The sequence below is a fragment of the Onychomys torridus genome, chromosome 2, assembly GCF_903995425.1.
Source record: "Onychomys torridus chromosome 2, mOncTor1.1, whole genome shotgun sequence".
Lineage (NCBI taxonomy): Eukaryota > Metazoa > Chordata > Mammalia > Rodentia > Cricetidae > Onychomys > Onychomys torridus.
The window spans coordinates 135,990,604-136,003,676 of record NC_050444.1 but is presented as its reverse complement, the minus strand read 5'-3'; the positions used below and the strand labels follow the sequence as shown (position 1 = coordinate 136,003,676).

General features: G+C 45.1%; 1 protein-coding gene across 1 annotated transcript; it reads left to right on the top strand.

Moving 5' to 3' along the window:
• The first annotated feature begins 2,034 nt into the window (after window positions 1-2,034).
• Window positions 2,035-10,286, top strand: LOC118577993 (palmitoyl-protein thioesterase 1-like). Its single transcript, XM_036178608.1, has 3 exons — window positions 2,035-2,158; window positions 9,418-9,455; window positions 10,167-10,286. Exons 1-3 carry the CDS (start codon window positions 2,035-2,037, stop codon window positions 10,284-10,286), a joined length of 282 nt encoding a protein of 93 aa, XP_036034501.1.
• Window positions 10,287-13,073: the final 2,787 nt, after the last annotated feature.

The window sequence follows — 13,073 nt, the reverse complement described above, 5'->3', positions numbered from 1 at the left end:
GTTCTACACCACCATGCCCAGCCTTCCTCAGCCTTGAAGTGTTTGTATTGTATTGTTATTTTGTGTAAAGGATTTGTTTATTTTTATGTGTATGAGTGTTTTGCCATAATATATGTAAATGCATGTGCCTGGTTCCAGCAGAGGCCAGAAGACTGTATTGAGTCCCTGGAACTGAAGTTATGGACGGCTATAAACACCATGTGTGCACTGGGAACCAAACCTGGGTCTTCTGCAAGAGCAGCAGGTGCTCTGAACTGTTGAGCCATCTCAATACCCCAAGCTTAAGTGTCCTGCTTTTCTGGTAAAATGGAAGTTGTTCTAATTTTTCTCAGATATTCATTTATTTTCAGTCCAAAGGATTGAATCTAGAGCTACATATAAGCTAGGCAAGCATTCTGCCACTGAGCTATGCCCTCAGCCCTAACTTTTTTAATTATTTGTTTGGTTTGGATTGGTTTGGTTGTATAGCCCCAGCAATAGTGAAACCCACTGTGTAAGCCAGGCTTGCCTCGATCCACTAGATCCACCTGCTTCTGCATCCCCAGTGCTAGGGTTAAAGGAATGGACCACCACTATTGGAGACAAGATTTCCTCAAAGGCATTGAAGGAGGGGTTTTAGAAAAAGGATGAGATGCAAAGAAGGGATTCAGAGGAGGAGGGAAGTCTGGTCAGAGAGTGGTTCCCCAAAGGAGATTGGAGCTGATTCCAGACAGCTGTTGAGAGGTTCTGTGCACTTGACAGCTGTGAGGGGCTGGAGGTGGGAATGACAGCAGCAGAGTGAATGAGCTGCTGATTTAGGCTGCAGAAAGAACAAGGAATGAAAGGTGGGGAAGTTTAAGGCATCTGTGGAGGTCAGAGACAGAGCATGCGCTGGGAAGAAGTCAGTTGGGTGGAATCTCACTGGGGAGACCCAGGCAGACTGGAGAGTAGGGAAAACTATGGACTTTTAGGTTTGGGTAGCCAGGCAGACCCAGCAGTCAGAGGCCTGTGGCTAATTTGTCTGACTGAAAAGCTTGTGGTGAGACTGAAGAGGAACATCCTGATGTCAGAGCTCTGTGGAGGATGCTTGAGAGAGACAATGAGGGACATCCCAGTACAGGGCGGGATGGTGGGCGGTCCAGCTGGTGGAGTCTAGGAAGAGGTACTAGCAGGTCAGTGGGCTGCCTGTCAGAGATAGATGGGCAAAGGGCACAGTTCCCAGCTGTGGGGGAAATACACAAGTCATTGTGAGGCTAAAGATAAGGACCCAGATCTTGGGTTGAGGAGTGGCCCAAATAAAAGGTATTTTAAAGGATCAGTTTAGAAGCCAGGTGTAGTGGTAACCCAAGCACTCAGGAGGCTGAGGCAGGTGGATCTCTGTGAGTTTGAGATCAGCCTGTCTGCATGGCCAGTTTCAGGAATCCAGGGCCAAGAGGCATGGAAGGGTGTTGTATTGGGCTTCATGTAGGGGACCATTTAGTCACCTCTTGGTCACCAGAAGTTTCTGGAATGTGTGAAACCTAAGTCAGGTAGGTGTGCATGGGGAATGAGGGACATAGATTATTTAGAGTGGAGTACCCACGGCTCTTATAAGGAAGGTTCCAATGGATGCCAGTGTAACAACCCTGATGACAAGGGTTACTTTGAAAGAAGAGGCTTGGGTCAGAGGGCAAAATTTTAGCTCTTCTGTTTGGAGGGGGTACAAATTAAATAGGAGTAAAAAAATTCATCCCAAAGTAAGTTGGACAGCTGTCAAAGAACAGACAGCTCTTGTGTGCTAAAGTACAGCTGAGAGAGGAGTCACAGTTCAGTTCCTTGATGACACATACTTGTCATCTCCATGTCTTCAAGTATATAATGAGAGCCTTGAGTAAGACTTGTTGGAGGGCAGAAGATCAGCTTCTGGGCTGTGGTAAGCTATAAATATGTCAGCAACAGTTTTCCTGCAGGGAATGCTCAGGCTGTGTCTCCTGACAGGGTGTGGTCACCTGGTGCCAGCAGGCTCCTTGATTGCCTCCCATGGACACAAGCACTCGTTGGAGTCACTGAGCTAAGATGGTGTTACCTGGATCCCAGTGGCTCCTGTCCGTCTGTCCTCTGTCCTGGTGTTGTGATGCCGGGGTTCTGAGGAGTGTGGACCCAGAGTCAGAATCATCACCAACAATCTGGTCTGAGGAAGGTGAGTGAGGAGTAGACAGGGCACACGCCAAGGAACACTCTTCCTTTTCCTTCTGGGTTCACATCTGCAGAGCCAGAGCAGGAAAGGCAAAGACAAAGTACGTTTCAGGATTTGAGGAACCCTCTGCACTGGATGGAAGGGAGCCAGGTATCTTTGGTGAGCGCTCAGGGAGAACTGTGCACTACTAGGGTTTATACTGACCTTGTTGAAATTCTAGCAGCTATGGCATCAGCCAGCAGCACCTGACAGTCAGGCCATCGGTCCCTGCAGAGCTGGGCGGCACACTCATGCTTTCATTCCTCCACTCTCTGAATGGAGATCTACAGTTACCTGTGCGTCCTGTATACAGTCACCACCCAGCACGACTACACCTGAGCAGGAAGCAGACTGAACTGTCTGCCCTTCTGGAACTCACATTCCAGTGGGGAAACACACTCTAGAGAAATAGGGGAAAATGTCAAATGGTGGTGAGTGCAGTGTAGACAGACAGAAAGCCTGGAAGAAGACAGAGCTGGAGGTGTGAGCATGAGCTTGGAGAGAGCATGGTTAGGAAAGGATTCACCCTGAGAGTGACAGCTGAGCAGATCTGAAGTGAATGGGGAAGATGCCATATGGATGTGTGGTCAAAGGAACAGCAGAGGCAAAGGCCCTGAGCTGAGCATGTGGTGTCCAGATCAGCAGAGCGAGCAGGGAAGTGAGGGTGGACACGTCTGTTGGGATTCTCAAGACTGGTGTAAGACTTTGAAGTTGGACTAGAAACTTTTAGAAGATGGGTAGCACAAGCTGCCTACTTTCCATTTGCAAGGAATTGTTCTAAGCCCATTGTGGTAGTTAGTACCTGTAAGGCCAGGTTTAGGAAAGTGGTTCAGCTGCACTCAGGAGGCAGAGGCAGGAGGATATCTACAAGTTTTAGACCTGCCTGATCTACATGGCAAGTTCCAGGTCAGCCAGAGCTACATGGGGAGACCCATAAGTAATAATACATATTTAGCTAAAGTTAACAATCAAATGAGAGGATTCTATTAGTGACACTAGATGGTCATGTGGACCCTTCTAGTGGTTCCTGAAACAAGCTGTGGCTCTGAGCTCTGGGGAGAAGCTGTCATTAGAAAGAAGGGACAGACGAACAGAGTCAGCTGGGATCACAGGGAATCCAGGCTGCTTGTCCACAGAGATGACAACAGGCATTTCTCAGGGTCTTGGGGATTCGGAATTATTAGCTGTGTAGGTTCACTTTCTTGAAGACTCCTCTTTAGGAGAGGCCCCGTGTAAGATTCAGCTCAGGGGCCTGTTTGTCCTGAAGACTCCCTGGCTTTATCCTGTAGCTACTCACTTGTTCTTTTTTTCCTGTGATGAGGGGAAGAGGGATCAGTGCCAGGCACATTCCATAGGTATAGAAGAGGAGGAGAGATTCTGTGGGATGAGGCCTTATGGATTAAAGGCATGTCAGTCTGTCTGTCTTGTCCCACAGAGTCCTGACTTCTGTTTTAGTTGCTGTGCTAAGAGTGGATTGTAGGTGTCACAGAGAGCTGTAAGGGGACTCTGCAGGACCTTAAACCCTAGAAAGGCCTGTGGCTCAGAGCTGCATAGTGAGGGATGTGTGGTAACATGTGTGGGGAAGTCATGGGAATTTGATATACTTGAGGGTGACATCAGGGTTTAGATATGGTGTGAGAGAGGAAGGGGGCAGAGATGACAACACAGTATTAGCTTGGACAATCAAAAAGTGAAGTTGTTTTACCAATATGGAGCAGCTAGAATGTGAGCTCATCTGAAGTGGAGTGTGTGTGTGTGTGTGTGTGTGTGTGTGTGTGTGTGTGTGTTCAGAGGGGTGAGAGGGGGAAAGATTATTTTTTAAAATCAGACAGTCACAACCCAGGAATCCTAGCTCTGTGGAGAAGACTATCCTGAGCATGATCCTGAGTTTTAGACCAGGCAAAACTAACACGGATAACCAGACCCCGTCACAAACAAACTAAAATTGGATGCAGCTTTTGGTCCTACTTAATTTAAGGTTCTTTATTGTTGTTTGGGTTTTATGTTAGATTTGGTTTTTTAATTTGTTTCATTTTATTTTCCTCTCTCTCTCTCTCTCTCTCTCTCTCTCTCTCTCTCTCTCTCTCTCTCTCTCTCTCTCTGTGTGTGTGTGTGTGTGTGTGTGTGTGTGTGTGTGTTTCTATGCACAGGTCTCAGCATGTGGAGGTCATAGAACAATGTTTGGAGGTCAGCTCTCTCTTGCACCTACATGGGTCCCCGGGAAGGAACTCAGGTCATTATCTTGGCAGCAGGTGTCTTTCCCCACTGTAGCACCACACAGCCTTGTGTACTGGCTTCTTTAATCCCATAGAGTGCATGGAAACCTGGAATTTTCTATGTAGCCAAGGATATCCTCTATCTCCTCTTCCTCTTGCCTCCACAGCCCAAGTGCTGGGAAACATTCATGTCTTATTATGCCTGGCTAATTTGATTTTTGAAGACAGTGTTTCTTGTATCCAAGTTTGTCCTTGATTTGATATGTATCCAAGGATGACCTTTTCCCTTTTTCTCTCTATTGTATTTTGTTTCAGTATTTATTTTAAGACAGGGTGTCACTGTTTAGCCAAGGCTGTCTGGAGCTGACTATGTAGTCCAGGCTAGCTTCAAATGTCCTGTGATCCTCTTGCCTCCTCCTTCCGAGTGCTGGGATTACAGGACCCTCAAGTCCAGGATCCCAATGGTAACCTTGAACTCCTGATCCTCCTTCTACTTTCCAGGTTGTGGGGTTACAGAAAGTGTACCACTATGCCCAGCTCATTGTTTTTCTGGGTGAGGGGCACTTTGTTTTAAAACCAACCTCTGTGTTCAGGCTGACTTTGAATCAGGATCCCTCTCTCCCACCCTGGAGTGCTGGGATTACACGCATTCAATGGCACACCCGGCTTTGGATTTAGTGAATCTGATGTCCTTTTCACAGACTTGGGAGGTGTTTCAGAGGTGTTTTCATGGATGGGGACTTAGGCTCAGAGTCACTGGCCTCTGGCTTGAATTTCAAGTCCTTTCCTGGGGTAAGGTCACTTCAGTAGTGAATGCGCCAGGAGTGGGGACACCTCAGCTCTGGAGGTGGAGCTGACAGTGAGGAAACAGCCCAGGAGAGAGAGAGAGACATGAGGGAACATCCTGAAGGGTGGAGAGAGGCCAGGTGAGGTCAGTGTCCTGAAGCCAGTGAGGAAAATGTTCCCTAAAGAAGGAACAAGCCAAGAGGGTTGATCACTAATACCCATTGTCCCATGGCTGGGGTGGCCAAATAAAGTAGATGGCTGAGAGTTATTTAATCACTCTTGAGATTATAGTGAGTCCTGCACAGTCTGGAGTAATACCCAACTTCAAAAACAAACAAACAAACAACAACAACAACAACCAACAACAACAAATAGGAAGACAGCACGTCAATGGACCACAGGTAGATGAGTCCATCAGGAGAACCAGGGGAAATGATTATTGGACTAGCCATGTGAAGACCTGTATCCATCTTGACAGAAGCAGTCTGAGGCTGATCTTTTGGAATGGGATAAAGAAAACCCCAGAGAGGAATCAGAATCATTGAATATGGACAGCTCTTGCAGGCTGCTCCAGACCCCAGGGCTCCAGCCAGGCCCACAGAGGATGTGAGATGGATGATGCCCTCTCCAGCACTCGGGCTGTCACTGAGCACAGCTGTGTTGTTCTGGAATGTCTGTGGTGCAGGGTCAAAGATTCACCAGAGCAGAACTGACATTAGAGTTTTAATGAACTATAGACGCTGTGGACAGACACACGGCAGGCTGGTTCTTAGAGAGAGAATTGCACCCCAGCAGGAGTGGGGCAATTTCACCAGAGTTGAGAACAGTTTCCTGCCCCCTTCATTCTGCCCTCTGTGTCCTTGTTTGACCAGACAAGGTGGGCGGCTCACTAAGTGTCCACAGTGACTCCTGTCACACCGTGTGTCCATTTGGGGCGCAGGCTCTTTAAGTTCTAATGTCTGTAAAGCAGCACAGGTCACTCTGTCAGGGTCTGAGGAGCAGGGCAGTTGGTTTTCACTTGAGCCTTTGCTTGTGTGAGCCTCAGGCACTTCATGGACCTCATCCTGGTCCTGGCAATCCTCCTGCTTCAGTCTTCTGAGTGATGAGATTACAGATTTGTGTCAGCACACCTGACTCCTCCTCTGCTGTTTTTACTAATGTGATGAGCAGCCAAGAATAACCTTGACTTCTGATCCTCCTCCCTCTGCCTGCCAAGTGCTGGGACCATGTGTGTGTCCCCTGGTCCAGTTTACACAGTCCTGGGGTCCTGCCCAGGGCCTGGTGCATGCTGGGAAAGCACCCTATCACCTTAGATACTTCTCCAGCCTCACATGGCCTTGTGCAGCTGTTAGCACCTGACAGACAGAGCTACACAGGATGTATTCTTTTATCTGTTCCTGCTGAGGGGAAATTCATGGGTCATCAGCTTCACCGTTTTCAGTGCCCAATTCAGTGGCCTTGAGCCTGTTCACCAGCTGAGGCAACCACAGGTTCTCTCTAGTTTCAGAACTGTGAGCACAGGCAAACCTCCACCTTGGTGAAGTCATTGCTTCCTCCCCTCTTCTCACTGCTGATAACCTCCCCCTATTCTCTATGTCGTGGGGATTCTTATTCTGGACACAACAGGTGAAGGTGTGGATGATCTGTCTTTTGTGTGGGGTTATTGTATGGAACATGCTTTGAGGTTCATCCAGGTTGTAGAATGCTTCAGTGCTTCATTCCTATTCATGGACGTATAGTACTCCAGTAATGGCCATTTGAGCTGTTTCTACATTTTGCTATTACCACAATACTACTGTAAACATTTGTGTACGTTTTTATCTGGATGTATGTTTTCATTTTTCTTGAGTATAAATGTAGCACTGCAATAACTGTGTCATTAGATAATTACATATTAGGTGTAGTGGGTAGCCATTCCAGCTTTGACTTGGAAGTACCAACCCCCAGTGAGGCTTTGGTAACTGTCCTGCCTACAAGGTGGGGCTGAGAGAGGATGCTGAAAACCCAAGTTCCGGATATGGGGGCTCTCTTGGTTCCTGGGCCCTGGATGCTGGAGGTAGTGTAAGCAGAGTTCTCTAGAGAACACCGCCATACTGTGCTACACCCTTCCCAGACCCTGCAACCTACTTATCCCTTCAATTGTAAGTTACGCCACAAAATAAACCTCCCTTTTAACTACGTGGAGTGGCCTTAATAATTTTAACAATACTTAGGTACTTTTTATGTAGAACCATACTTTTCCACAGGGGTTGCATTGTTATTTTTCCACCAATAGGACACAAGTGTTCCTACTTCTCCATGTGCTCAAAGTCTGGCTGGTCAAAATCAGAACTTTGTTGTTTTTACTTGCTGTTTTCCATTTCCTGTTCTCTTGTATACATGTCTTTTCATCTTTCCCATTTCTTTCTTTATGGTTTTTTGTTTTTGCTTTTGGGATTTTGATGGTTTCGTTGTTCGTGAAATTTATCTATCTATTTAATGTTATTTATTTAATGTGTATGACTGTTTTTTTTATTCCAGGCTGTGATGGCCCATGCCTTTATTCCCAGCACTTGAAGGGCAGAGCCAGGCAGATCTCTGTGAGTTCGAGGCCAGCCTGATCTACAGAGTGAGATGCAGGACAGGCACCATCAACACTACACAGAGAAACCCTGTCTTGAAAATAAAAAGATTATGAGTGTTTTGCTTGTATGATTGTCTGTGAACCATGTGCATGCAGTACTCACAGAGGTCAGAAGGAAGTTTTAGATTCTCTGGAATTGTTTCAGACAGCTTTGAATCACAATGTGGGGGCTGGCAGGAGCAATCAATGCTGCTTACTGCTGAGCCATTTCTCAGGATCTATTTATTTATTTTAAATAGCTCTAACCCCTGAATGTTGGAAGAAAGGCATACACCTCCATGCAAGATGCATTTTTACATTTTTTAAAACTGGGGCTAGACACATGGCTTTGTAGTTAATATCATTAGATGCTCTTGCAGAGGACCCAGGTTGGGTTCCCAGCAACCACATGGCAGCTTACAACTGCTTGTGTCTCTCCATCTTCAGAGGATTCATCCCCCTATTCTTGACTCTTCCGGTACCAGGCACACAGGCAGTGCACATACATACATGGAGGCAAAACACTTACACACAGAAAATTTTTTAAAAAATCTTTAAACTTTAAAATGTATGTATATGTATTTATCTGAATGTCTTGTATGTAGGTGCCCATAGAGGAGAGAAGAAAGAGTTGAAACCATAGTTGGAGTAAGAGGTGTTTGGGAGTTAGTACTGGGCTTGGGACCTCTGCAAAAGAGTAACACAACTTAACAACTCAACCATCTCTTCAGTCTGCCACAACACACACACATCAACACACACCAACACACACACACACACACACACACACACACACACACTGTTTCTTAATTATACTATTTGTCTTGCTAAGTTGTAATAATTCTTTATATCATCTGGATAGTCAACTCAGACACATGTTTCACACATATTCTCTTTCATTCTGGAGACTGACCTCATCCATTATCTTCCAGCTTCTTATACTGTGGGGTGAGACCCCATGGGGACTATGTAACTGAATGTGGGGTTGAGAAGTTGTGGCAACAGTATTCTGAACCCACAATGATCAAAAAATTATTTCAAAATCAAATGTGAAGTGAAAGGAGTCCTCTGGCAGTGTGTGCGTCTCCCACTCCACTGCAGCCTTGGTTCTGAACACCAAACACATGCACTTTGCACTGTGCATGCTGTCCTGCCATGAGTGCCAGCAAATGCTGCCTCAACATCTGCTCAGACCTCAAGCTACTGTAGGTTATGAACTCAGATCTTTGATTGTGCATACAATGTGTATTCTGTCATAGAAACAGTGGTTTAGCTACCAGAATCAAGGACTTTTAATGTTTTCTTCAGTGTTTAAATACCAAATTAATGTCTTTCTATTATATTGTGTTTCAATGTTGGATTTTAGAATTCGCTGTTTGGTGGGGCTGAATAGATGGCTCAGTGGTTAAGAGGCCTGGAGGACCTAGATTCAGTGCCCAGCACCCAAATGGCAACTTATAATGGTTTGTCACTCCAGTTCTAGAGGACCTGAGATCCTCTTCTGGTTTCTGTGGTTACTGCACACAAGGCTGTATAGATACATATATAGGAAAAACATCCATACACATGATATGAAAACTTTTGATTCATGCATTTTCATCTTTGTTTTTGTTTGGTAGGAAAGAGCTTGAATACAGAGGAAGTGATGGTTGAAACGGTAATACCTGGACTTTAATTTTGCCTCAGAAGAATTGGAAGAACTTAATGGAGGAAAGATGGCAGGTCATTCCCTGAGAGGTTTGCTGAGGGCTTCTATAGATAGTTCTAACTGAATGCTTAGCCTTACAAACCATAACCCCACTGATTTTGTTTTATTTGGGTGGAGGGCAGAGGAATGCAGGATTTTTCTTTGTAGCCCAGGCTGGCCTGGAACTTGATCTCCCTGCCCCCACCCCTGAGTGTTGGCATTGCAGACATATGCCATCCTGCTCATGACTCTAATGGAGACAGGAGGGTCTCACCCTGTATATGTCACTTTTCTGTTGCTGTGATAAAAACACCAGGATGAAAACCAACTTATGTGGAGTTTATGTGGACTTATGTTTGCAAAGGGGTGGGAGTTCATCATGGCAGAAGGGCATGGCATCAGGAGAAGGAAGGTGAGAGAGCATAGCTTCCAGTGCAAACAGGAATCAGGGAGAGCAACCTGGAAGTGAGGCAAGGCTGTGAGCCCTTAAAGCCCACCCCAGTGATAGACTTCCTACAGCAAGTCTGCACCTCCCCACATCATCCCCAAACAGCACCCCAACTGGGGACCACGTGTTTCTCCTTCAACCCCCCTTGAGACTTAAGTCAGTTCCTCCCTTAGAGAAGATGCCAGTTACCAACAGTCCCACCTTTGATTGACTTCTCACTGTTCACTCTTTAGGGTATGGAGAACAATGTCTTGAATGCCACTTCCAAAATGTGTGAGCCTCTTGCTAAGGATCCAAAATTTCAGCAAGGCTACATTGCTGTTACATTTTCCACAGGTGTCTACATCTTGTAAATATCCTTTATTCTGTGGCAGTACTTACACACAATTGATGTTTCTTCTATTCCAGTAAATTGACTGGAATAATTTGGATCCTCCTATAACAATGAAAAGAAGTTACCTATAAGATGTCCCTGTGGAAGCATGTGGACTTAATTCATTTTCCTTTTGTACTTGAGTACTTGAGTGAGTGAGTGAGTGTGTGTGTGTGTGTGTGTGTGTGTGTGTGTGTGTGTGTGTGTGACATATGTGAGCATGAGTGTGGAGGTCATAGTTCATTGTTAGGTGATTTCCTCACTTGCTCTACATTTAAATTTTATGATATCAAAATATTATATTTTTATTAATTATCTGTGAATGTGGGGGGAGACACCAAGGGCACACCTTCATGCAATGCCCATAGAAGCTAGAGGAGGGCATCAGATCACCACAAGCAGGAGTCACAGGTGATTTTGAGCTACCCATTTGGTTGCTAGGAACTGAACTTGTGTCCTCTGCAAGGGCACAAACACTCTGAAACACTGAACCATCTCTCCAGCCTTCTAGCTTAAAATGTTCAAACTATATTTATTTATTTAGTGTGTGCATGGTGAGCTACATGATGATGCTGATGATGATTATAGTGATCACCATGCTGCTGCTGCTGCTGATGATGATGATGAGCAAAAGTAGGAGAAGGAAGAGGAGAGGGAGGAGCATAAAAATGTCTCTTGGTTAACCTGGAGCTCAGTATTATGCTAGACTGGCTGTTTAATCCCTGGAGACCCTCCTGTCTCTACCTCCCAGATATGATATCATCAGATTACTGCTCTGCCTGGATTTTTTTCTTTTTTATGGGGAACACGGAATATAGTGTCAGTTGCTCACACTTACATGACAACCACTTCTCTGACTGAGTCATCTGTCTAGCCTCTCTTGATTTATATTCTATGAAAGATTTGTATTTGTATCCTTCCTTAGGGGAGAAGATCCATAACTCTGTGGTTTGGGGACCCCCTGGTGTATTGAATAGCTTAATCTGTGAAGTTAGTGTTGATACACTCCAATCTGACCTTCAGAGCTAATAGTCACCTTTGATTTCTTTAGGAAGAGATGCCCAATATCACCCTCAAAAGTTTCTCTCTCTCTCTCTCTCTCTCTCTCTCTCTCTCTCTCTCTCTCTCTCTCTCTCTCTCTCTCTGTCTTTGGCAGATAAACTTTAAGGTAATTCCAGTTTTTAAAAATTTGTTTTTATTATCGTATATGTATTGGTGTTTTTCCTACATGCAATTATAAGAGACTGTCTGGTTCTCTACAAATGGAGTAACAGACAGTTGTGAGCTGCCAAATCAGTGCTGGGAATGGAACTGAAGACCTCTGGAACTTAACTATCTTAAAAACCTCAGCTCTCAACTGCTGAGCCTTCTCTCCAGCCCCTGCTTTCACTTCGTTATACCATTGATTCCCTTTCCTAACCCACACCCAACTGATAGTTTTCTTTTTGAGATAAATCTTGCTTTGTAGCCCAGGCTGGCCTCAAATTCTCCCAACACTCCTGCCTCAGCCTTCTGAATGTTGGAGTATAAGCATGCACCATCACACCCACACCCACTCATTTTTTAAAAAAAAATGGTAGTTTGATTAGTACACTAAGTCAGATCCCCTGAAGCTGGAGTACATGAATCTGAGGAGCAAGTGATGTGGGTGTTGGGAGCTAACTTGGGTCCTCTGGAAGAGCAGTGCACACTCAACTATTAATCCATCTCTCCAGGCCCTAACACTAACTTCCATTACTCTTATATGTGTATTGTGTGTGGTCACACGTGTGCCATGGTGTGCTGTAGAGGTAGAGGACAAGTTAAGGGAGTCAGTTGTGTCTGATTTGCATAGGTTTTCAGGGACTGAACTCAGGTCGTGGGGTTTGGCTGCAGCTGCCTTTACCTGCTGTACCATCTGTGGTGGCATTGTGTTCCCCAAAATATTGTGTGTTCCCTGAAATAAACATATCTGGGGTCAGAGAACAGACAGCCACTAGATACAGAGCCACAAATAATGGCTAGAAAATGGGAAGAGCAAGCCATAGCAGAAGTTGGGCAGTGGTGGTGCATGCCTTTAATCCCAGCACTTGGGAGGCAGAGCTAGATGGATCTCTGTGAGTTCAAGGACACATTGGAAACAGCCAGGAATGGTGACACACGCCTTTAATCTCAATACCAACCATAGAAGACCAGGAGGTCTGTACAGACAAGCAGTGATGAGGAGGTCATGTGGCTGGGTTAACAACCAATGAGAAAGCAGAACAGAAAGTCTGTAAAATGAAAACACACAGAAGTAGGTCTCTTGCAGAGAGGAAAGACAGCAGAAGCAGTGAAGGATAAGGTTTTCAGCTCTTGCTCTGACCTCATGGCTTTTAATTCTTCACACACACACAAAAAAAGTCTTCAGAGAACCATGACCATACCTAACAGTGACTTTGAAATCTTCAAAAGGATGATGGGACCCTACAAAGATGAATTCATGTGGACTATGATCCAGCCTGACAGACTACTTGAACAAGGACTTGAAACAAGCCCTGCACTTTCTCATTATGCAGCGGCTGGACAAATGATACAGGACTTGACAATTAACCCAAAAATAGAGTTTTTGTTTAAAAAAGAAAAAGGAGAATGTAGATATGAGGTAGATCACTGAATCTACTCTGAGAAAAAGATAAAGAAATAATAGGATAAATGGGTAGATCATTGAATCTACTCTAAAAAGAGAAAGATGACAAAAGGTAGATTATTGAATTTTTATGAAAAGAAAAGAGAGAAAATATGAATA

What these genes read in the sequence shown, in the direction of transcription:
- LOC118577993 (XM_036178608.1), top strand. Translation starts at nt 2,035, where the DNA reads ATGGTGTTACCTGGATCCCAGTGGCTCCTGTCCGTCTGTCCTCTGTCC. An exon ending in AACAATCTGGTCTGAGGAAG is followed by an intron (nt 2,159 to 9,417) that starts GTGAGTGAGGAG and finishes TTTGTTTGGTAG; the next exon opens with GAAAGAGCTTGAATACAGAG. An exon ending in AGGAAGTGATGGTTGAAACG is followed by an intron (nt 9,456 to 10,166) that starts GTAATACCTGGA and finishes TTCACTCTTTAG; the next exon opens with GGTATGGAGAACAATGTCTT.